This window comes from Zingiber officinale, chromosome 4A (genome assembly GCF_018446385.1).
Source record: "Zingiber officinale cultivar Zhangliang chromosome 4A, Zo_v1.1, whole genome shotgun sequence".
NCBI classification, from domain to species: Eukaryota; Viridiplantae; Streptophyta; class Magnoliopsida; order Zingiberales; family Zingiberaceae; genus Zingiber; species Zingiber officinale.
The window spans coordinates 123,772,212-123,794,070 of record NC_055992.1 but is presented as its reverse complement, the minus strand read 5'-3'; the positions used below and the strand labels follow the sequence as shown (position 1 = coordinate 123,794,070).

The 21,859-nt window shown below is 43.7% G+C and overlaps 2 protein-coding genes and 1 long non-coding RNA gene across 3 annotated transcripts; 2 read left to right on the top strand and 1 right to left on the bottom strand.

Annotated features, from left to right (window-relative positions):
- Positions 1-1,562: 1,562 nt before the first annotated feature.
- Positions 1,563-3,297, bottom strand: LOC121972741 (adenine/guanine permease AZG2-like). The gene has a single exon (XM_042524383.1). The coding sequence runs from the start codon at positions 3,295-3,297 to the stop codon at positions 1,657-1,659; it is 1,641 nt and encodes a 546-aa protein (XP_042380317.1). The 3' UTR covers positions 1,563-1,656.
- Positions 3,298-7,952: 4,655 nt separating this feature from the next.
- Positions 7,953-21,091, top strand: LOC121970924 (lysine histidine transporter 2-like). The gene is made up of 7 exons (XM_042521936.1): positions 7,953-8,125; positions 8,207-8,735; positions 20,191-20,439; positions 20,505-20,610; positions 20,689-20,780; positions 20,855-20,923; positions 20,993-21,091. Exons 1-7 carry the CDS (start codon positions 8,073-8,075, stop codon positions 21,089-21,091), a joined length of 1,197 nt encoding a protein of 398 aa, XP_042377870.1. The 5' UTR covers positions 7,953-8,072.
- On the top strand, positions 9,983-11,411 carry LOC121970925. Its single transcript, XR_006109033.1, has 2 exons — positions 9,983-10,213; positions 11,156-11,411. It is a non-coding gene; the product is annotated as an uncharacterized LOC121970925 (long non-coding RNA).
- Positions 21,092-21,859: the final 768 nt, after the last annotated feature.

Below are 21,859 nucleotides of genomic sequence, written 5' to 3'. Positions count from 1 at the left end.
GGGGCGCATGGTTTCGTGGCCGAAAGGTCCAGGGTTCGATTCTCGGGGTGTCATTGTCTGGGGTTAGCGTCCCGGCTAATACGCTTTCAGCTGTGTACCTGCATTTACCTCCCTCTATATCCATGGGACCGGCTCTAGGGGGCTGCTGATGTGACGGTTCCACAATTTTTTTTTTTTAAATGTGCAATATTGGGCTTCCTGTGCTCCATTATACTTTGCAATTTGTCCACCAATTTGAATTGATTCTTGATAGGCAATTCAATTTAGTGGCATCAATATGTTGAGTTGACTTGATAGGTCACCCCGATCTGGTAGGAAAGACCTAATTGAGGCATGAGTGCAACCCAAACCATGTGCTAAGGTGCAAGGCATAGGCATGATCAACTTCAGCCCAATGATTATTTACACCTAAAATTATCGTTTAAAGTTTTTTAGATGACCCTGAATATTTTTTGTCATTATTTTAAGATTATTTTTATTTTTTACATCATTAACATTTTGAGACTATTTTAATTTTTGTTAGGACATTATATTTTATTTTGAATCAATTTCGATAACACGGTATATGCTTGAATAGACTTTGTTAGCAATAGACTTTGAGAAAGGAAATAGTTGGAGAGGGGTTTGACAATTAGGTTTAAGTGGGCAAAGATATATTCTCTTCAAATTAGTCCAATCTCTTTTATAGTGGCGAGAAAAAGGCTATATTTCCTATAATATGAAATCAAACTTAGCAATAAATAAATCCTCATTTCCGTTTATACTTGCTACACTGAGTCAAATCTTTGATGCATGAATCAAAAGTTAGATCGTGTCGTTTCTTTTCCCCTACAAATCATATGAAATTGTTGTTCTTATTTCCACTAGCAAAAGGAAAACTTAGACTAGTTTGTCTGCCTTTTTGAAAATCATAATTTGACTTGTTCTCCTCGTTGCCTGCTGCTGTGAACTGGAGACATGAACTAAGTGCGGCTTCATACGCTACGACCATAATCTGTTCGACGAAATGCTTGCTTTAGCTTCAAGTCCACCTAGTTAGTTCCTGCCGACCGCACTAGCCTCCTTTCTGGATATTGCACGTCATTTTCATGCTAAACAGCCCTCAGAGGTTACATGGATGGTGGCTCTGTTCCGTCTGAATTATTATTCGTTTTCATCGATCGTGAGTAAAAAGTAGTTTCTAAAGAACATGGACATGGTTGCTACTACTTTTGGCTACAAAGTTCGTGTGTTGTTGGAACTGGGACACAAGTTTTTGGGTCAGATTCTCATTCTGATTCAATCATGATATATATATGAAGAAAAGAAATGCAGCATTTCCTCGTGTGTATTTTTTTTTTTGGCCTTGTTTCTTTACCTCTTCTTGTAACCTCCCTTGGAAACGAGGAAACGGTGAGTCTCTATCTTCTGGTAACGTTTTCTGATTCTTCTTCCAAACTGTTGAGCAATGCTTTTGATGCATGATGGACGAGAAAACGTCAAGATCAAACTTGTATGATTCTGTTTCAAGAACTAGCGAACTTTCGGTGCGTTTTGTAATCAATTATATGTTTTTTTTAGTCGAAATGCTCTTGCAGTCAAAGCTTCGATCTTAGAATTTTAATCGTCAATAAAAAACAATTTAACCAACGATAATTAAGATTTGGGAAAGTTTAGTCAAACGGAAGATGTTGCAGTTTCTGCGATGTTCTGTTTTGTAGCCGTAATCTGATCGCCGTGATCCGCCGCCTCCTCGGTGATCGTATTTTTCCTGTAGGTCTGGGCCCATGCGTAGACCGCCGCAACGCCGTCGAACAGGTGCAGGGCGATGTGCGTTCCCACGCCGGCGATGATTCCGTACGCGATCGAGTAGGTGAGCGGCATCAGGATCATGGTGAGGAACGCCGGCATCGCTTCCTTGGCCTCCGCCCAGTCCACCTCGCGCGCCACCCGCATCATCATCGCCCCCACGAGCACCAGCGACGGCCCCACCGCCCACGGCGGTACGTTCGTGAGCAGCGGCGCGAAGAAGAGCGCGCCGGCGAAAAGCGCGGCCACTGCGATCGCAGTCACGCCTGTCCGCCCGCCCTCCCGAAGACCCGCGGTGGACTCGATGTACGTGGTCACGGTGGTGGTACCCAGCGCCGCCCCCATGATGGTGGCGCCCGCGTCGACTGCGAACGCCCGGTACTCTCCCTCGAACCCGCCCTCGCCGTCCGCAAACCCGCCGTACTCCGCCATCGAGCACATCGACCCCGTCGTGTCGAGGATGTCGACGTAGAGCAGCGTTGCCACTGCCAGCCACACGTCCTTCTGGAAGAACCCGGCGAAGCTGATCCGCCCGGCGGTGGTCTCGATGATGTGGAAGTCGACGATCTTCTTGAAGTATTCGAAATTGGAGTTCCCCTGCTCGGTGTCGGGGAAGGCCGTGACGGCGGTGCCGCGGATCCAGGAGACGAGGGTGACGAAGACGATGCCGCAGATGGTGCCGCCCTTGACGTCGCGGGCGAGGCACATCGCGGAGAGGAGGAAGCCGGCAGCGCCGAGCCAGAAGGTCGGGCTGTGCAGGATGCCGCCGAGGCACTCGCCTGTGGCGGGGTCGGTGCGCGAGCAGGCGGTGAGGGTGACGAGGGTGGAAGGGCTGGGACCCACCAGGCCGACGCCCACCTGATTCTGAAGGCCGGTGAAGGCGAGGAACAGGCCGATGCCGGCGGCGGAGGCGAGGCGGATGGATCGGGGGATGAGGCGCGCCATCCGGGAGCGGAGGCCGAGCAGGGAAAGGGCGAGGAAGATGCAGCCTTCGAGAAAGACAGCGGCGAGGGCGGTTTCGTAAGGGACGCGGCCGGAGCCATGGAAGCCGACCAGGTTGTACGCGAAGTATGCATTAGCACCCATCCCGGGGGCGAGCGCCAGGGGGAGGTTCGCCACCGCTCCCATCGCGAAGCTGCCGACAACCGCAGCGGCGGCCGTGGCCACCACGAGGTCGTTCTTCGTCCGCGCCAGGCATCGCTGGTACCCCGGGTTTCCATCAAACTTGCACCCAGGCCCGGGTGCCAGACCGGCGGAGGCGGAGGAGTTGGTGGATGCCAGCGGCGTGCAGTCCCGGACGGTGCACGGACCGCCGGAGTCGGTGAGGATGGCGGCGTTGACTGAAACGATGTAGACCATGGTAAGGAAAGTGGCGAGGCCAGCGCGGAGTTCTCTAGTGAAGGTGCTGTCGCGGGCGTCGACCTTGAAGTAGCGGCCGGCGGCGCTGTCGGCGAAGGCGCGGTTGAGGGCGGCCTCAGCGCGCCGCCACGATCGCATGCCTCCTCCCATGACTGCGTAGCTAAATAAACTTGATGTTTGAGACGAGCCGTCTTTCGCCATATATTTATACAAAACTGACGTGTGAGTTAGAACACCTACTCAGTTTCGGCGGCCCAATATTGTGTGCGTCACGGATGCGCCCGCAAGAGGTTGTTGGGTGGTTGAGATTTTTTAGGCAAATAAGGCAACAAATGAGAGAGAGAGATTGAATCAAAATAGTTGTGATGAGTGAGAAGATTATCGGTGCAATCCAAGGGTCGTTACGAGAGAATCACGGAATAATTAACTATTAACCAATACAAGTATCTGATGTCATGGTATTTTAAATCGCATAATCTTATTTATTTGATTAAGAATATGTACCTTTACTAATACATTTTAGTGAAAATTAAAATAAAATTATATTAATTTTTTTTTTCTATTCACGAGAAAATCGTCATATTCTAAGTTTAGACACATATTCACATAATTAATAGTAAACTATATATCTTTCAATAAATATGGATTTAGATATCTCAGATTTTTATAAAATAAATTTCTATAAGTTCATAATTTTCTTCTAAATATATTCTCATCCTTATTTTTAACCTAATATATTGAGTGTGGTGATTTTTTAGCATGAATTAAGTTATATTCATGTTAAAAAATTACTATAATCAATATATTAGATTAAAATTATGGATGAGACATATTTATGACAAGAGAAAATTATGAACTCATGGAAATTTGTTTCATAAAATTTTGAGATCTCTAGGTCCATATTTAGGGTTTTCGATTGATTTTTTTTTTTTTTTTTTTGAAATGTGAGACAAATCATGGATTCGTCGCCAAAATTAGGGGAAAAAATGATGACGAAATATTTTTGTTTCTAAAAAGCCCCTAAATTCCTTCGACCCACATCCAGATCCACTTTTCTCAACCCTACATCCAGATCTCGTTCTCGGCGGCGGTAGCCATCTCCAACGGCGGCGCAAGTAATCTCTCTCTTATCTTTTCTCTCCCTCTCCCCTTTGCCCTCTTCATCTGGTCGCGCCTGGCCACGCCTGGTAGGCCGCCCATGGCCGCGCCTGGCCGCGCGTTGCGTCCCTTGCCCGCGCATTGGGCCCCTACCCGCGTGTGGTCTTGCCTAGCCGTGCTTGGCCTCTAGTGGCTGTGTGTGGCCTCGTGTCGCCACGCGTGGCCTCGCATTTGTTTGAAATTTTTAAAAGCTAAGTACATGATAAATTTTTTTTCAAATCTAAGCATTTAGTTAAGCTTTTAAATAAAAAAACTAAAACTTTAAGTATACTTTTAAAATTATACTAAATTTTTAAAAAGATATCTTTCAAAAAATGAAGTATTTTCAAAAATCAAGTTCTTCTTCCCGACTTTTATATAAATGCTAAGTACTTTCAAAACATAATCTATTTGAAAATGTTTTTAACTCTCCCTTGTCAAAAGTTTTTCAAAGCAAAATACTACTATCTCAAAAGCAGAGTTTGTTTCAAAGTATTGGAAAAATTAAAATATTTTATTTTGAAATTAAGTATTTTTATCTCCTTAAATTATTTTTGATATATGTTAAAAGGCGAGAGAATATTCAAAAGTTAAGGGGGAGAGAAAGTTAATGGATTAAAGGAGAGCTAACAAGTTATTTTTTTCTTTAAATGAATGAATTTCTTAACTTTTTCTATATGGTGAACTTTTGTTATATGTTTTACTTAACTTTTGAATCAAGTTATCATAATCAGAAAAGGGGAGATTATTGGTGTAGGGAACACCAAACGATCGAACCTGAGTTTTGATTATGGCAAAGAGTTCAAAAGTTAAGATGTCTTTTTATCTAACAAGTGTGATTGAACTTACAAGAAAGTCCTAAGTGTTCTTAGGCAAAAGTCCTAGTGAATTCTAGATAGGTGGAAAACCCTAGAGATAGATAACCCTAAGTCCTAGGGGGAGGTAACCCTAGGTTATGGAAAATTCTAGCTGCGGTTAGACAACGAAGTCCTAGTCCGGGGGACTACGCGAAGTCTTGGTGGGTCAACGACGTTGGGCGAAATCCTAAAGTTGAAGACTCTAGGTGAAAATCCTGGGAGCCGCGGATACTAGGTGGAGAATGTATGGATCAGGGATCAGACATTTAGCATGAAGTCCTGACGTCTCAGACGCTGAGAAAAAGTCCAGATGGTCTAGAGGATCGATCTGGCAAAAGGTAAATTCTCCTGAGAGAAGTAAGTGAGGGCGCGTTCCCCGTTGAGAGAACAATAAGTGTCGGTTCGACTTAGGATTTTTGGAAAATCTGGAAATTAGAACCGGACAATCCGGAGACTGTCAAGTAACTTTATTATTCATATTTTTTTTTGTGCTAACTTTATTTTGCAGAGTATGTTTGGTATTTTTAACTTACGTATCTTGTAGGGATCGGAGTGAAAAACACATTTCAAGCTCGGATGAACAATGTTCAAGGCGCCTCTCGGGTGGTTGGAGGCGCCTTGAGCACTTTGGCTGACGGCTCAAACGGAGAGGCGGGGATGCATCTTCTATGCGCCTGAAGGCGCCTTGGAACTGGGATGGAAGGCGTCTTCCATGCCTTGAAGGCTCCTTCAGATGGATAAATAGCGCAGGCTGCGGAAGTTATTGAGACCGAAGCTACGGGAATAAGTTTCACAGCTAAAAGCGTCTTCCATAAGGTTGAAAGTGCCTTCAACAACCCATAAAAGGCCGGTTTGAGCAAAGGGCTGAACATAGTTTGAATTCACGACTACTCTCTTGTGCGTTGCTCCGAAGACGATCTAACGAATTCGTAACGCTATTTCGATAACCGGAAGCTTGCAATTTCAACACCATAGTTGTCACTACATTTATTTTGCTACTTGTAAAGATTTTCTGAAATTATAGTGATTGTCCAACGAAAGCAATTAACAATCGCTGAACTTGAAGTAGGAGTCGCCATAGGCTCCGAACTAAGTATAACTTTGTCTTATTAGCATTTTCTCTTTTATCTCTTTCCACTGCGTTATTCTCTATTTTCCAAAAACTGTGAAAAAGTCACAAGCGTTATTCAACCTCCCTTCTAGCGCATCTTGATCCTATATGGCACACCCTTACCAAATTTATGAACGACCTTTTGGCTAAGATTAAGTGTAATATTTGTTCTTATCAATTCAATTAAAAATTTAAAGTTCTATTTAGTTCCATATTTTAAAAGTGACAATACTATGAGCAAAGAGAATGTTCTATAAATATCTTAAGTAGATGATGTAAAAAATATGTTTTTCTTTTTTTTTTTTTGTTAAAATTAAATATGATATTAAATTAATTTTTAATAAGCTGACGGACCTAATTAAAATAGATAGTTTTAGATATGAAAATAGATGGTGTAGAACATAGATGGTGTCACAGCTCTGTTAGCGGCCTCCGTAACAAATATTTATTTATTTTTAAATTTAAAAGTTGAAATTTTATCTTTTAACGAGTATTCTTTTATCTTTTTTTTTATTTTGTTCCTCTTTAATTCATTAATTTTTTTTATCTCTTATTTTTATTCATTATTTATTTTCCACCATCAAAATAAATAAATATATTTAAAAGATAAAAAAATTAAATATAATATATTTTTTGATTTTATAATATATATACACTATTAATAAATAAAATTATTTTATATATAATTTAATCTAATTTTAAACCAATCAAAATATATCTAAATTCAATATAGTTTAATTCTACTCATAGAATTCATATTTAGATAATATCAAAATTAAATTCAACATATCAATACGATACTACTGTATTGAAATTAACAAACTTACTTAAGGTACATATTTAAATTTTTGATGGTTGACGTGTACGCTAGAGCCGAGCGTATTTATCTTTTTACCATAATATTTAGATTCTTGGTTAAATTCATCGTATATTTATATTCTTGTTAGTAATTAAGAAAGAATTTAGAGGTGAAAAAGTGCTTGATTATACCCTAAACTGTTATAAACCAAATAAAAAGTTAGTATTGTGTTTGCTGTTGATTTAGTTTTAAATTTCCGTTATATAATTTAATGGACAAAGGTATTCATCATCCTCCAGTGACAATCCAACCCAAATAATATCACGCGTTAAGAAAAAAATAATATATAAAATTCACCCCTAATCGAAATCTTTTCCTTCCGATTCTAAACTTAAACTCTGACACAACTCAATATTTTAATTCTCGATCAAATTCATCGTTGTATTATCGAAGTTATTCACCATCCTAGTGACATCCCAACATAAATAATATCATGCATTAAGAAAAAATAATATATATTTAAAACAGTTTAATTAAAACAAAACAAAGTATTATTAAAATATTCTCCTTCAAAATCTATATAAGTTCTCAAACATACAATAATTCTATTCGAATCGAACATTCAACTAACCACGTGGTGCCTTTGTGTTGCCCCTGGTTGTTAGCCACTATCAGCCAGCCACGGTTCCGCCACTTTCGGGTCACGTGTTGGCACGCGACGATTTCAGCATGAAATTTGGAAAGATTAACAATTTGCAAACGTCCGATTCTAACCATTCGATCCGGTAAAATTTGTCTGCAAAAATAAAAAACGATATTAAACCTCTATTAAAAAAAATGCAAATGGTCAGATTCACCGGTAGAGTCACTCCAATTCTTCGTCTGAATCATGGCGGAGAACGACGATGACCAACAAACGGCGACGGCGCTGGACAAGCAAAACGCCATCGATGATTGGCTTCCGATCACCTCCTCACGGAACGCCAAGTGGTGGTTCTCCGCCTTCCACAACGTCACCGCCATGGTCGGTGCCGGAGTCCTCAGCCTCCCATTCGCCTTGTCGGAGCTCGGATGGTAACGATATCAGATCGGATCACTTAAAAATTCCATCTTTTTCAATACAATTCTTAAAAAAAAAAAAAAACTAGAATTCAGGGGACCTGGCGTCGCCATACTCGTGACATCGTTGATCATCACTCTGTACACCCTCTGGCAAATGGTGGAGATGCACGAGATGGTTCCCGGCAAGCGGTTCGACCGCTACCACGAGCTCGGGCAGCACGTGTTCGGCGAAAAGCTCGGGCTCTGGATCATCGTCCCGCAGCAGCTCATGGTCGAGGTGGGCGTCAACATCGTCTACATGGTCACCGGCGGCAAGTCACTGAAGAAATTCCACGAACTCGTCTGCCCTAATTGCAGCAACATCAAGCTTTCCTACTTCATCATGATCTTCGCCTCCGTGCAACTCGTGCTCGCTCAGCTCCCCAACATGAATTCCATCTCCGGTATCTCCTTGGCCGCCGCAGTCATGTCCCTCAGTTACTCCACCATCGCCTGGGTTGCTTCAGCAAACAAAGGGAAGCAGCCGGACGTAGACTTCAGCTACAAGGCTTCGACCAAAGTAGGAGTTTTCTTCAACTTCCTCAGCGCGCTAGGAGACGTCGCCTTCTCCTACGCCGGGCATATTGAAGAATTTTGGTAGAACTCTTGAGGAAAAAGAGATATATATTTTTTTTTGTATACTAAACTTTTGATTACAAAGCCTTTATATAAACTTGAAAGAAACTTAGAGGGTAAGTAAACTTAAATGCTAAACTTAGAGGGTAAGTAAGCTTAAATGCTAAACTTAGAGGGTAAGTAAGCTTAAATGCTAAGTAACCATTTAGCTTATCAAGGTGACTCTTTGATTCATACAACAATTGCATGTACGATGGAAGAGTGATGGTCAACACATTAACTTTAACACTCCCCCTTAATGTGTTGTCGGATTCCAAGTTTGGCTCGGAGCTGTTCAAATCTTTCTCTCGGAAGTGCTTTTGTGAAGATGTCAGACAATTGCTCCTCAGATCGACAGAACTCAAGTTGAATTTCTTTATCTTCAATTGCCTGTCGAATGAAATGATGCTTGAGTGCTATATGTCGAGTTCGGCTGTGATGAACTGGGTTCTTAGCCATAGCGATTGCAGATTTGTTATCGCAGTATAGCACGGTTCCTTCAATCTGATGATGACCGAGATCAGCTAAGATTCTTCGAAGCCAAATTGCTTGTGAAGTGGCTACTGATGCTGAGATGTACTCGGCTTCCGCAGACGATTGTGCAACACTTTGTTGTTTCTTGGACAACCATGAGAATGTTGCTGAACCAAAAGAGAAACAGTACCCCGAGGTGCTTTTCATGTCGTCTAAGGATCCACCAAGATCACTGTCACAATAACTGACAAGGTTAAGTGCGTGATTCTTTTGAAAGCTTAGACCGAGGTCGGTTGTCCCTTGAACATATCGTAAGACGCGCTTTGCTGCACCGAGATGAAAATGGCTCGGACTCTGCATAAATCTTGAGAGTAGACTTGCAGCATACATGAGATCAGGTCTAGTTGCTGTGAGGTATAACAAATGTAACGCCCGAAAATTCTCAAACTTGCATTAGAATTTTATCTACGATATTTCTGGAATTTTCAGATATTTTTCCGAAATTTTTCGAGTAGCGGAAGTAGCAAAAATAAATATAAGCGTAAAACGGCCTAGGCGGGAATCGAACCCGAGACCTATGGTTTAGTGGACAAGGCCAATAACCAGTTGACCCAGCAGAGCTGTGCTGAAAGAAAGGAGAATCAAATATATTTATATTTGAGTTGGGTTCATTAAACCACTTAATATAAATATCAACTTAAGTTGGGTTTGGTTTAAGAAAGGGGTTCGGCACTTATCCTCACGGCAACCTTTTTCTCCCTCTCCCGTTTCCTTCTCTCGGCGCAGCAAACCAAAGCAAGGGAACACCTAGGGTTTCCTTCCTAGGACCGTGTGTGCACTTTCCGGCGGCAACACCAGCACGAAGTCGGTTCTTCTCCGCGAGAGGAACGCGAGGACGTAAGCGGGTCGTCGAGGGGAGCAGTTTTCCGAAAAACCTAGCGGATAGAATCGTAAGAAAACCTTACGATTGAGGTAAGAAACCCCTCACCTGCAGTATAATAGCTCTGTTTGGATTTTCTATGCATTAGATTAGTAATATGCAGATTTTGTTAACATGTAGGGTGTTTTAACCCTCCTCTCAGATTTAGGGATTTAGTTAGCACCTTTAGATGGGCCGAACACGTTTATTCTCCTTCAGTTGGAGGTCATAGACGTTGTTGGGTGCCTAGAGGTGATTTCCCTAAGGGAAAGGAGGGTTTAGGCACACCAAGTGTTCGATAAAATGACTAGACCAGCTAAAATGCAACTTAGGCATTTTAAACAGCGTAGATAAAGGCATTAGAAGCATTTAGATCAGTAAATCAGTTTATTCTAGCTTATATGGGACTAGATGTCCAAATGGGTGGGCTCCCACAGTCGCCTCTAGGTTCAGACAACCTAGTTCTAAGTTCAGATATCCTAGATTCAGCTAACTAGCATATCAGTATTTTACTTTCAGCAGCGGCACTGTACTGGATTAGATATCCATTGGGTTGGGCTCCCACAGTCGTCCCTAGGTTCAGATAACCTAGTAAACCCTGCTAAATTCGGAACTTGCAACCCCGGGTCTAGTAGGGATGCGCGCACAGCAAGTACAGTTGTCAGGGCCCTACAGCAGCATGTTTAGTATTTTCACTTACTATGTACTAGTTTTCAAAACTCAAAACAGTTATATCAGTTGAGTTGATTGCAGCTTTGTTTTAGTTCAGCTTAGCTCAGCATTATGCTTCAGTTTAGTTTTCCATGTTAGCTCTATGTTCAGCTTATGTTATGCCATGCTTTGTATGATACCATGCCATGCCATGTTTGCATATTCAGTATGTTTTTCAAATAACATGATTTAAAATCATATTCGCATCGTATGCATGATTTAGTGAGGTAGATGGTTTCTTACTAAGCTTTAAGCTTACAGATACTATTTTCCTTATACTGCAGATACAGGTAAAAGGAAAGTGGACTAGTGGAGGCTGGAGGGCGATGCTACGATGATGTGTGTGTGCAAGGGGTCTGGAATAAAGATCCTTGGGATCTAAACACTTTTGTTTCAGTTTTAGCACTTAATATGTCTAGTTTTACTTTTAGACTTGTTACTAATTGTTCTAGCTGAGTAACTATGTCTTGTTTAGCTTAACATGCTTAGAACATTAGTACTTTCATGCTAGAATGTTATTACATGTTGTTAGAATAGTTTATGATGCATTAGTTAGGTGTTATGTGGAATTTTGGCACGCCAAAGTGCTGAAATCAGAATTCTCGAGTGAAATCAGACACTGATCGGTCTCCAGACCGATCAGAGTCTGAGCTGTTCCACTGGATCGGTCAGCCGACCGATCCAGCGAGATACAGTAGCCTCGAAGAGATTTCCAGGTGCCTGGATCGGTCAGCCGACCGATCCAGCTCGATACAGTAGCCTCCAGGAGAACTGCGAGTGCCTGGATCGGTCAGCCGACCGATCCAGCCATTCCTGGATCGGTCTGCCGACCGATCCAGCCACTCCTGGATCGGTCTGCCGACCGATCCAGTAGCGTACAGAGTCGCAGTATAGTTTGGGGATCGGTCGATGGAACGATCCAGCCCTGAACAGAAGTTGAGCTTTGTGGATCGGTCAGCCGACCGTTCCAGAACCCTTCTTCCGTGCCAGTAGTAAGCTGGAATGATCTTTGGATCGTTTCGATAGCCCAATCGACCCACGGGTCGATTGAAATGTCTGATTACAGTTAGTAGAATATCCGAGAGGCATAGATTGTCTTTCCTAGCACGGGTACAGTAATTAGTTAGCAAAATTTTAATTAGCCCAGCTTTCCGCACAGTATAGTTTCAGTAGTTAATGTAGCGATCCGGCTCACAGATTAGTACCCAGGAGTTGGGTCGTTACAGAGTGGTATCAGAGCAGTGTTCCTTACTTCCTACACACACATCAGCATCGTGCCTACAGCTTCCAAGTAAGAATACCTCTACTCTCTTTATTGTTCTGCTTTCTAGTTACAGTTCATGTTTATATGCCTACTGCTTGTTAGTATGTGATAGTTTTAAACATGATATCAGTAGTTGTGAAACTATGAATGCCTTAGTTATGTATGTTCTCTATGTCATTAGAAATGGCACGAGGACGCCCAGCCAAGCGGGCACCAGCTACTGAGCCCCAACAAGAGGCAGGCGTTCAGTGCCTCCTCCAGATCTTACAGACTGGTGGCTCAGTTACAGCAGCAGCTGAACAGCAACAGAAATAGCCACCTTAAAGGCTAACCAACATACTACTACCGTCACCCCGGAGCCAAACTTAGCAACCCCAAGATTTATAGAGGTTCCACCTAACAAAGACCAAAGACAAAGACCCATAGTCCCAAAGATTGAGCCAAGAAAGGAAGCCACCGATCCAGCAGAGAGTTAAGCCAGAATTCTCGGGCACTAGCGAACCATGGGATGCTCAAGCATGGTTTAAAACACCGGAGAGGATAATGGAGCTTCGGCCGGAGCAGGAGAAGGTGAAATGTGCTTCCTTCACCGTGGGACGCTAGTATGTGGTGGAGAGAGTCGAGCGGCGCCCAAAGGAATCGATGTCATGGGCGGATTTCGAGAAAGAATTCTTCGAGGAGTTCTTTCACATGCGGTCACCAACCGTCACTACGACGATTCGCCAGGGCAACCTTTCAGTGGAGGAAGCCGTGAAGAAATTCAACAGGTTGGCTCGTTTATGCCCAGAGCTAGTCAGCACAGAGAAGGAACGAATCCGGTTGATGCTCAAGATGCTGAGGCCAGAGATAGCAATGAACGTGGCTGGTGGCATACATAAGCCACAAACCACCGAGGAGTTAGTGAGCAGTGCCCTGACTACAGAGCATTACCAGAACAGCATAAAGCAGCAGAAGCAAGTCGCTTCAGAGTCCAAGGGCCAAGGAAACTCTCACACTCAGAAACAGCAAGGCCACAGCTCCAACTGGAAGGGGAACTCCAACAGCAAGCGCAAATCAGGGAGTGACCCAAAAGGAGGACCACCTAACAAGCGAACCAGTCATCCAAAGTGTGCTACTTGTGGGAAATTCCACCCAGGAGTTTGTCGCAAGGGCACACGAGGATGCTTTGAATGTGGACAAGAAGGGCACATGGCCAAGCAGTGCCCGAACAAGACCAATCTTCCTCAGCCGCAGCAGATTCAGTATGCAGGCCAGCCGGCTCAGCTATACCAGATGCAGGCCGCTCTAGAAGGTCCACACATCAGCCAGGGCAGATTAGAAGCCCCTCTAGCTACGACAAACACGAGGATCTACTCACTCACCAGAGAGGACGTAGCCAATGCCTCGACTGTGGTCACAGGTCAGATTAGCATTTTACAGTATAGTGCTACTGTTCTATTTGATACTGGGGCAACCCATTCATACATAGCCAGGATGTTCTCCGAAAAATTACAAATACCCCCAGAGGTACTCAGTGGTCAGTTCTTAACGACACTACCTTCGGGAGAGATCATGGCATCCACGCACTGGCTCAGAGCAGTGCCGGTCATTATAGCAGACAGAGAGCTCTTTTGCGATCTGATAGTGCTAGAGATGACCGACTATGACATTATCTTTGGGATGGATTTTCTGATCAAATACGGTGCTACCATAGAGTGCCGTAAATAGAAAGTCATCTTCCAACCTGAAGAAGCAATGCAATTTGAATACAGCGGGGAACCAAAGAGAAAAGCCAAGAAGTTTCTCTCAGCCATGAAGGCACAGAGGTTGATGGATTCAGGATGTACAGGGTTCTTAGCACACGTGGTCAACACCGGTCAGGACAAGGACCGACAGCTAGCAGAGGTCCGAGTCGTGTGTGACTACCCAGCAGTCTTCCCTGAAGAATTACCAGGCTTAGCACCAGACAGGGAGATTGACTTCGAGATAGAGCTCATACCCGGTACAAATCCTATCTCCAAAGCGCCTTATCGCATGGCTCCAGCAGAACTGAAGGAACTTCATGAGCAACTACAGGAGCTGCTCGACAAGGGTTTCATACGCCCGAGTCACTCACCATGGGGAGCGCCTGTATTGTTCGTGAAGAAGAAGGATGGAAGCATGCGACTGTGCATAGACTACAGATCCCTGAATCAAGTCACGATCAAGAATAGGTATCCTCTTCCCAGAATCGATGACCTGTTCGACCAGCTGAAGGGAGCAGCAGTGTTCTCTAAGATAGATCTCAGATCGGGTTATCATCAGGTGAAAGTCAAGGAAGGGGATATACCTAAGACGGCATTCAGGACCAGATACGGACACTACGAGTTCGTAGTCATGCCCTTTGGCGTGACCAATGCTCCAGCTACATTCATGGACCTCATGAACAGAGTATTCAGGGAGTATTTAGATAAGTTTGTTATTGTGTTTATCGATGACATTCTTATCTACTCAGGAACTCAGGAAGAACACGCAGAGCACCTGAGAATAGTATTGCAGATCCTTCAGCAGAACCAGCTTTACGCCAAATTCACGAAATGTGAATTTTGGCTAGATCAGGTGTCTTTCCTGGGTCACATCATCTCCAAGGATGGTATTATGGTAGATCCCAGCAAGATAGAAGCAGTAAGTAACTGGAAGAGACCTAAGAACGCCAGCGAAATCAGGAGCTTTCTGGGATTAGCAGGATATTACAGAAAATTTGTAGAGGACTTCTCCAGGATAGCCTCCCCACTGACAGCTCTTACCAGGAAGAACAGGAAATTTCAGTGGACAGGAACAGCTTCAGCGAGCTAAAAAGGAGATTGACCAGTGCTCCCATTTTGGCTCTACCAGATGACACCAGCAGCTTTGACATCTACAGTGATGCCTCTAAGTTGGGACTAGGGGCAGTACTGATGCAAAACGGCAAGGTGATCGCCTATGCCTCCAGACAACTCAAGGATTATGAGAAGAACTACCCTACTCATGACCTTGAGCTTGCAGCAGTAGTGTTCGCTCTCAAGATTTGGAGACATTACTTATACGGAGCTCAGTGCAGAGTGTATACAGATCATCAGAGTCTGAAGTATTTCTTCACTCAGAAGGATCTGAACATGCGACAGCGCAGGTGGCTTGAGCTGGTCAAAGACTACGACATAGACATCCTATACCACCCAGGGAAAGCCAATAAGGTAGCAGACGCACTTAGCAGAAAATCCAGGGCTACCTTATTATCTCTTACAGCCGTGTCACCACCCCTACAGAAGGAGATCGTGGATTTCGGTCTCGAACTCATCATTGGACAGCTCTCTACTATGACCTTAGGGTCTACCTTGCTTGGTGATATTCAGTCAGCTCAGGAGCAGGACCCTGAGATTCAGAAAATCAAGCAAGGGCTAGCAGAATCAGAAAGTAGAGAATTCAGGGTGTCCGATAGCGGGGTGGTGTATTTTGGAGACAGACTCTGTGTTCCAGATCAGGAGGAGCTGCGGAGACAGATTTTAGATGAAGCTCACAAGACTCCCTATGCGATGCATCCAGGTTCAACCAAAATGTATCAAGACGTGAAAAAACATTTTTGGTGGCCCGGGATGAAGCGAGACATCGCCAGATATGTTAGCATCTGCCTCACCTGTCAGAGGGTCAAGGCAGAACATCAGCGACCAGGAGGAGTCTTACAGCCAATACAGATTCCAGAATGGAAGTGGGAGGATATCTCGATGGACTTCATAGTGGGACTACCCAGAACCACGAATGGTTTTGACGCCATCTGGGTAATAGTCGACAGGTTGACCAAATCAACCCACTGTTTCGCTATCAAGATATCCTACTCCATGGGGAAGCTAGCTCAGTTGTATCTCCAGGAGATCGTCAGACGACATGGAGTCCCACGAACCATCATTTCAGACAGAGACAGCAGATTCACATCCCACTTCTGGGAGTGTGTACAACAAGATTGGGTACAAAGCTAAGATTCAAGATGCCTTTCCATCCTCGCATGCATGGTCGACTGAGCGAGTGAATCGATATCAAGATATGCTCCGAGCTTGTGCCCTAGACTTCAAGGGAGTTGGTGCAAATATCCGAGTTTAGCAGAATTTGCATACAACAACACTTATCGGCCACTATCTGCATGGCACCTTACGAGGCTCTCTATGGGCGGAGGTGTAGATCTCCAATCACTGTATGAGAGTGGTGAATGAAGGAACTAGAGCTTGATGCATCTAGTAGCGATACCAAGCAGCCCATACAACAGATCCGCCAGAGGATAGAGACACTGAGCCTGTAAGAGCTATCGATACGCGCCAGCACCCCTAGAGTTTTCAGTTGGGGAGACAGTTTTCCTCAGAGTAGCTCCCATGAAGAGAGTCATGCGTTTTGGGAAGAAGGGCAAGCTAGCTCCCAGATATGTGGGACCATACCTTATCACGAAAAGAGTGGACAAGGTAGCATATGAGCTAGAGCTACCTCAGGAGATGTCAGCTGTCCACAACGTATTTCATGTCTCCATGCTGAAGAAGCATATCCCAGATGCCACCCAGGTGATTGAGCCCCAGTTGGTACAGGTCCGTGATGATCTCAGCTATGACAGTCGGCCTATTCAGATAATAGACCGAGCAGTAAAGAAATTACGGAACAAGGAAGTACCATTAGTCAAAGTCAGTTGGCAAAATCACACAGCAGCAGAGGCGACTTGGGAGACAGAAGTCAGCATGAGACAGAGGCAAAATCACTCTTGCTCTTCTCGAATTTTGTTTGGTTGAAATAGTTGTCGATCTCACTGTACCAAGCGCGAGGAGATTGTTTAAGTCCATATAGCGCTTTCTTAAGTTTGTAGACTTTTCCTTCTTTTCCTTTTAGGATGAAACCCTGAGGTTGATCTACATACACTTCTTCCTTCAATTCACCATTGAGAAACGCTGACTTGACATCAAGCTGATAAAGTTTCCACCCTTTGCTGGCGGCGAATGCAATTATAGCTCGGATTGTGTCAAGCCGAGCTACTGGGGCAAATGTCTCCCCGTAGTCAATTCCAGGCTTTTGAGAATAACCTTTGGCAACTAGTCTTGCTTTGTGTTTTTGAATAGATCCGTCTGGGTTGTGCTTGACTTTGTAGATCCATTTAACACCTATGACTTCTTTATCTGTCGGTTTATCAACAAGCTCCCATGTCTGATTTTTTTCAATCACACGGACTTCCTCCTCCATTGCTTTTTTCCACAATTCTTCTTTGATTGCTTCATCAAAGTTCTCAGGCTCAATGGAGCAATAATTGCATGTAGCATATATATCATCTAATGATCTGTACCTTTTTGGAGTTGTGCTCGGGGATGAGGAGTTTGATGAAGTTGAATCAGCTGAGTTGTGGCTTTCTTCATTGAGTTGAGCTGAGTTCGGATCTGATGGGCTTGTCACTGATGAAATAGGCTCATCGTTGTCTTCTTTGTCAGTGATGATTAGAACGTCTTTCGTCTCGACTTTGTTTTCTTCCCAATTCCATGAAGCATTTTCATCAACTTGAACATCTCGGCTGATGATAACTTGATTTTCTTTTAGGCTAAACAGTCTATAGCCTTTGCTCATGGTGCTGTAGCCGACAAAAATACATCTTTCGCTAGATTCGTCAAGTTTACTTCGTTTCACTTTTGGAATTTGAGAGTAGCATATGCTTCCGAATACCTTGAGATGGTTCACTGATGGTTTTCTACCACTCCATGCTCCAAACGGAGTCTTGTTTGGTATGGCCGTGGTTGGGCATCGATTGGATAAGTAAACGGCTGTGTAGACTGCTTCAGCCCAGAAGATTTTGGGTAAACCTTTCTCGTGCATCATTGATTTTGTCATTTCAACGATTGTCTGGTTTTTCCTCTCGGTAACACCATTTTGTTGAAGGGTGTACCTTACCGTTAGTTGCCTTTCTACTCCTTCATCTTCACAAAAATTATGAAATTCTTTAGAAGTGTATTCTTTGCCTCTGTCACTTCTTAAAGTTTTGATGAAGCATCCACTCTGTTTTTCGACGAGACTCTTAAACTTCTTGAATATCATGAATACTTCAGACTTCTGTCTCATGAAATAGACCCAAGTCATGCGAGTGTGATCATCGATGAAAAGAATGAAATACCTATTCTGAGCATGAGAAAGGGTGTCCATCGGTCCGCAGACGTCGGTGTGGATAAGTTCCAACTTTTCTTTAGCTCTCCATGATACTCCTTTTGGGAAAGGAAGTCGATGTTGCTTTCCAAACGCGCATCCTTCGCATATATGTTGCTTTCCTTCTATTTGAGGAAGTCCTTGCACCATACTCTTGCCAGATAATTCTTTGAGGCTTTGAAAATTAAGATGACCAAGTCGTCGATGCCATAAGGTTGATGTCAGGTAGTCCGAGGTAGAAGCTCGATGAGCTTTTAGATCGGCATAATTGATGTTGAGAGCGAAGCTTCGATTGACCATTTTGATCTTTGTGAACACCTTTGACTTATCTCTCCTGTCAAATATAACACATTCATTGTTATCGAAGCAGAGCTTGTACCCATTTTCCACCAATTGTCCAAGGCTGAGTAAATTTTGACTCAAGCTCGGCACACACAAGACATTGTTGATGCAGCTCGGACCTTCCTTCGTCTCGATGGCAATTCTCCCAAGTCCTTTTGACTTTGTTTGCTCTCCGTTTCCAAACTGAACAAGAGCATTGATGCTATTGTCAATCTCAGAGAAAATTTCTGAGATCGACGTCATATGGTTGCTACATCCGCTGTCTAGCAACCATTTTCCTTGCTCCTTGTTGGTGGCTGTGTGACATACATAGAATGTTCCATGTGTCTCCTCACCTGTTTGATTTTCTCCAACCTGATTTTCGACAATCTTTGGCGAGGTGACCAAATCGATTGCATATTTTGCATCTCGATTGGCCTTTGAACCAACAGTCCTTCTCGGAGTGATTTGGCTTATTGCAGTTGCTGCAATTCGATGAGTTATCTTTTCCTCTTCCTTTTGAGTTACGTCCACCTCGTCCTCTTGATTTCCATCCACCTCGTGATTGGCCCTCTCGTTCGTTGTTACCAATTTTGAGCTTTGATTGGAATGCACCCTCTATTGGCTTTTCAGAATGTCTGGACAATCTTTGCTCGAACGATTTTAGGGACGCCATCACTTCTTGAACTGTGAGTGTTGTTAGGTCCTTTGTTTCTTCAATGACGGCAACAATGAGATCATATTTCTCAGGAAGACAGATGAGAATCTTTCGTACCAGTCTCTGATCTGTAATATCTTCACCATGAGATTTCATTATGTTGACCAAATCAAAGATTCTGGTTGAGAATTCCATGAGCGTTTCTTTCTCCTGCATCTTGGCATTTTCGAATTCCTTGAGTAGTGATTGGAGCTTAATCGCTCTCACTTTCACATCTCCTTGAAATTCGCTCTACAAGATCTCCCATGCTTCTTTAGCAGTGTCGGCACGCATGATTCTGGAAAATATAGCCTTAGTGACTGCTCTTTGAAGGATTGAGAGAGCACTTGCGTCGGCTTGTCAAGATTTCTCTAATTTCTTCAGACCGGCTTCGTTGAGGGCAGTGGTTTCCTCGGGCTCTTGCACTCCATTCTCCACAATCTCCAATTGGTTAAGAGATCGAAAGATGGTCTTCATCTTTACATACCAGAAATCATAGTCTTCGCCATTGAACTCTGGAATGAGATGGTTGATGTTTGTTAAGCTCGAGCTAGCCATGGATTTGGATTGGTAGAACCTGGAGGCTCTGATACCAACTATTGAAGAATTTTGGTAGAACTCTTGAGGAGAAAGAGATATTTTTTTTTTTTGTATACTAAACTTTTGATTACAAAGCCTTTATATAGACTTGAAAGAAACTTAGAGGGTAAGTAAACTTAAATGCTAAACTTAGAGGGTAAGTAAGCTTAAATGCTAAACTTAGAGGGTAAGTAAGCTTAAATGCTAAGTAACCATTTAGCTTATCAAGGTGACTCTTTGATTCATACAACAATTGCATGTACGATGGAAGAATGATGGTCAACACATTAACTTTAACAGGGCACAACGTCGTTCTCGAGATTCAGGCGACCATACCTTCCACCCCCGAAAAGCCTTCAAAGAAGCCGATGTGGAAGGGCGTCGTCGTCGCGTATCTCGTCGTCGCTATTTGCTACTTTCCGGTGGCCATCCTCGGATACTGGACCTTCGGCAACGCCGTCGACGACAACATTCTAATGACACTCCAGAAGCCGACCTGGTTGATCGCTGCTGCTAACATGTTCGTCGTCATCCATGTCATCGGAAGTTACCAGGTAATTAATTAATTGATAACGCAGGATCCATCTTCTCGAATAACTGAACTTAATTGTCGCTGCAGATCTACGCCATGGGCGTATTCGACATGCTAGAGACACTGCTCGTGACGACGTTTCGCCTTCCACCTGGAATAACACTTCGCCTGGTTGCTCGGAGTCTCTACGTCGGTGAGCCGCTAGTTATCGCTGCATTAATTTTTCTAGCTCATTCGGTTTGATCTGTTTCTCACTGAAACACACTTGCAGCGTTCACAATGTTCGTCGCCATTGCCGTTCCCTTCTTCGGCGGCTTGCTTGGATTCTTCGGAGGCTTTGCATTCGCCCCGACAACTTATTACGTAAGTAACTGAAACTGTGCATTCATCTCGTGCGTTCAAACGAACCTCACCTGAAAAGTGTTGAACATTAACAGATCCCCTGCATCATGTGGCTGACTGTCTACAAGCCCAAAAGGTTCAGCTTATCTTGGACGGCAAACTGGGTGAGTTCTCGCTTCTTTAATTACTTGAAAAACACAGGCAAAAGACTCATTTTTTCGATGGTTTTGCAGATCTGCATTGTTCTGGGAGTGTTGCTGACGGTCTTGGCGCCTATTGGAGGCTTGAGGTCGATCATTCTGAGTGCCGAGAGCTACCAGTTCTTCTCCTGAGCTTGACAATCGACTTTCTGATCTATTAGATTGCCCCTTAGTTATCTTAGTTCAACTGCTCATACTGTACGATGAAACCTATAAATGTTCGATGCTCTTTCTTCATCTAGATTAGATTACACGGGAAAACGCACTAATTCAATCTCTCAGTCGGTAATTAGTCAATGATAATGGTTAATGATTGATGCGGCTAAGGAGGTAGGCCCTCAAGATCAGGATCGAAGTTAATAAAACTGGCTGAGGTGACTGTCAAAGTTAAGGAGGGATCAATACTCAAGGTTGGTATGGGTATACAGCTCGGCTGAATATTCCAGCCGATCCCAAGTCTACCCGGCTTGATGGAATCCAGAGCAGAGTCCTCAGAAGAGTCACAGATCACACCTTTTTCCTGATCGGATCGTGAGTCCGCCCGGCTCGACGGAATCCTGAGCCGAGTCCTCATAACAGCCATCAATTGAACCATTTTCTTGATCAGATCTTGACTTCGGCCAGCTTGACGGAATCCCGAACGGAGTCCACGAGATGATTAGCACTGATTACCTGACCGGACCCCATTTGAGAACAAGACTCAAATAGACGTTAAAGGGAACTCTACTAACCTAACAATAAAGTTCACTAAGGGCGGCCCTCATATTAATGGTCTAATATTTCTTTTTGGCATCTTGCGTAACTGTTGCCAAATAATCAAGGGAATATTCCCCATGTAAGTTGTACACAGGAAGTTTTTACCCTTCATAGCGCAAGAATTGCAAGCTTATTCTAGGAAAA

Bases quoted from the DNA above. Each gene is read 5' to 3' on its own strand.
- LOC121970924 (XM_042521936.1), top strand. From the start codon at position 8,073: ATGGTCGGTGCCGGAGTCCTCAGCCTCCCATTCGCCTTGTCGGAGCTC. The intron at 8,736-20,190 runs ATTGAAGAATTT...TTAACAGGGCAC, and splicing joins CCTTCTCCTACGCCGGGCAT to AACGTCGTTCTCGAGATTCA. The intron at 20,611-20,688 runs GTGAGCCGCTAG...ACACACTTGCAG, and splicing joins TGCTCGGAGTCTCTACGTCG to CGTTCACAATGTTCGTCGCC.
- LOC121972741 (XM_042524383.1), bottom strand. From the start codon at position 3,297: ATGGGAGGAGGCATGCGATCGTGGCGGCGCGCTGAGGCCGCCCTCAAC.